Source organism: Armigeres subalbatus, chromosome 1, assembly GCF_024139115.2.
Source record: "Armigeres subalbatus isolate Guangzhou_Male chromosome 1, GZ_Asu_2, whole genome shotgun sequence".
In the NCBI taxonomy this organism is placed as follows: domain Eukaryota; kingdom Metazoa; phylum Arthropoda; class Insecta; order Diptera; family Culicidae; genus Armigeres; species Armigeres subalbatus.
Window position 1 is genome coordinate 311764652 of NC_085139.1, and position 3058 is coordinate 311767709.

Sequence of the window (3058 nt, forward strand, 5' to 3'; positions counted from 1 at the left end):
AATGTGTCTTTTGGTGAAGTAGTGCATCGGTTCAATGATGAATGGATAATTGCGTAATTTTCTGTTTTCGCTTCATATTGGATTCAAAATGTATTCTTTGTCTGTCTGTGTCTTGTGCCATGTCGATAAGTTAACATGGTAAAACGAAAATTTATTGAGAATTTTTTGATTGCAATGTAAAGCAGTTGATAAATGTGAGTTCTTATAGATAAAGAAAATACAAAACACCATTATAATTAGTATTATGCTATTCAATAAGACCATAAAAGCCAGTTGAATTTGGATCTGTAATGTGTCTCGTTGTACCTCTCTTAATTGCCACTTCCACTGGAATTCAACTCCGAAAGCTGTTATAGATATTCAAGAAGAGGCCTGAGCTCTCGGCAGCCGTTGCAGCAGAATCTTAAAGACTGGTCTGCGCACAGGCGCGGAAAGCCGGACAAAACCTCAAAGTTTTGTTCGTGATTTTCGTGAAGCCCATATTTTTTAATTCAACATATATATTGATTGAGCTAGTTCCCAAATTTGATTGTAGCTTGTAAATTAAATTTTTGGTGTCTTGTTGAAGTTCATTCCGAAAAGTGTCTCCCGAACAAATATGTATGGGAAAATGAAATTTGGCTAAACTTTTTTGGGAAAGATTCGAAAAGATCTGGTATTATGTATTAAAATCTTTTTTTTTTGTCTACTTTCCGGTGGTTAGTGTGGTGAATTGCGCATAGCTGCGCCAAAGCGGGAAATTGACTGGTGCAATGTTAGAATTAGGACGCTACATTTGTTCTAGATGCTAGGGCCTGGGTTTGCGGAAGCTCTTGGATAACATAAAGTATGTCGGATAACCATTTTAACCTCAAAATGAATTCAACGTTTCAAAATTACTCTGTGGTGAAGTTTTGAACACAATCTCAGGTTTTGTCCGGGATTTTATGAGGGCCCGCCACTGTGCTGCGGGTCGGTTTCGTTGAGTCAATTAATTTTTTTCATTTGTTTTGCTGCTTCCAATTGCGTTCTGGTTCAAATGTCGAACGGTTTTAAATTTTAGAATGCACCATTGCTTAAGTTCTGTAATTCAGTTTACTCGATTATATCTACTTAATTAATTTTTATGTTTTAAATATAAGTTTAAGGTACAGTCAGAACATTTTTGTTAATCTTAAAAAAATAGTTTTGAATTTGAATATAACTTGAAATCACATTAAGTATTTAGCTCTTACCTAATTGAAATTCTCTTGAACATAAAAAATAACTCATCTATGTCCACAATTTGATTCAGAACGGTAGCGCAAATTTCGATTTTGTTCGGAAAACCCACTTGCATTGATTCCCATTTTCCTCTTTGGAGGCTGGTTCATTTCAGAATTGCGTCTCTCGGACACAGATGAGGAATTTTAAAGCGGGATGAACAATTGTCCAATGGAAGAAATGACTCTGACCCAAAGAACACTTGAGCTCAAAAATTATCAGCGGATGCGTGAATCTTTCACACCATTACATATATTCCTTTCTCACATGTGTGATTTAATTTTCAGCTACGCATTTGGATCTGAAGGCCTATAAATTGAACTGCGTTAACAGAGGGGGTTTTCAGTTGGTTGCAAAATTTGGTTCGAATCTATTGCAGCGGTTTTCCGAATGGAAAATGGGAGAAAAATGTATAGAACACTTGAAATCGTGGGCAGCTAGATACTGTACTGTGGCATTGTTGGTTCATTTCGTGACTATTGTGGACTCGGAAATATATGTTGTATCGTCAAGTGAAATTGAATTGGAAGATGATTATCTGGATGAGGACACACCCCCGGAAATGAAACACGCCGTATATATATCATCAAATAACTATTTGAAGAAGAAGAAACATCACAAAGATCTGTTCTTGTACAGTTTGCAACAAGCACCATTAAGAAAAAAGTGAGTACATCTAGTGTTAATTTATATTGTTTTTGAGTAATAGTGATCCTTTTTCCATAGTTACGAAAAATATTCAAATCATCCACTGCCACTGATTGTGAACGAAGCAAAACCACCTGAACACAAAACTGAAATCGTCAGTAAAAAGCAGAATTCGGCGTTCGTTTTAAAAGCATTGTTACTGGTTGGGCTTCCCGTTCTAGTTGGGCTCTACATTCTGATCCTCGCGAAACTGATGTTGGGTTTGAAGGCGATCGCTTCGACCAATGCTCTTACCATAGGAATACTGTCCACAAAGTACTTGCTTGAGAAGAAACACAAAAGTACCCATCAAGGAGCAGCCCTACTCCCGTTATACATTCCGCTGGCGGTATCCTCTATCCTATCCACCGCCGGATTGCTTACTGGTGCCGCAGGATTGATAGGATCCCTGATCGGTAACATCACTATCGCGGTCAACAACACAAGACCTCCAAATGGTGGCAGCACAACAGCCAGACCACCACCTCCAAGCACAGCCAATCCACCGCCCAACGAGGAAAGAGAGTACTACGGTGCGGGAGTGCTGCATCTTCCTTTGGCGAATGAGAATGGGCTGATAACACGAACAAAGTTTATGACCTCGACTGACGATGCTCCGAAAGAGAATATTTTCAGCAATGTGACGAGGAGGATGACACGAACTGTAAAAGCGCTTTTTGATAAGGTTTATTCCGGCTTTCGGCAAAGTCACTTTCAGACTTACATCTGGAAAAAATCTAATGATTGATTGTGCTTTGCAACCTAAACGTTCACAAAACCAAATCGCACTACTCAGGATTTAGAGAATATTCGTAAGTTATCAGGTAAAAAAAATATACCAAAACTGCCATCAACAATAAAAGCTAACAGAAATACATAACTATTAAATTGTGAAACGGTCGAAATTATTTGATGAAATTCATTGGTGTCAATGATGACCTAAACAGCTCAAGCTGTTTCGCATGAACTTGCAAAAGTGCAGAGGTAGGTATTCTCCACTGGTAATTTTCTACCGTTGCCAAATTGACTGCATTCTGTTTGGCGATGATAACCAGAGCCTAAAATATTCATCTTCATGTAGCAACATCGGTCCGAATATTGACAAACATCGCATGAATATTCAAAACAT

At 38.2% G+C, this 3058-nt stretch overlaps 1 protein-coding gene across 1 annotated transcript; it reads left to right on the forward strand.

The window, feature by feature from the left end:
• Nucleotides 1-1582: 1582 nt before the first annotated feature.
• On the forward strand, nucleotides 1583-2825 carry LOC134217793 (uncharacterized). Its single transcript, XM_062696612.1, has 2 exons — nucleotides 1583-1908; nucleotides 1969-2825. Exons 1-2 carry the CDS (start codon nucleotides 1640-1642, stop codon nucleotides 2675-2677), a joined length of 978 nt encoding a protein of 325 aa, XP_062552596.1. The 5' UTR covers nucleotides 1583-1639; the 3' UTR covers nucleotides 2678-2825.
• The last annotated feature ends 233 nt before the right edge of the window (nucleotides 2826-3058 follow it).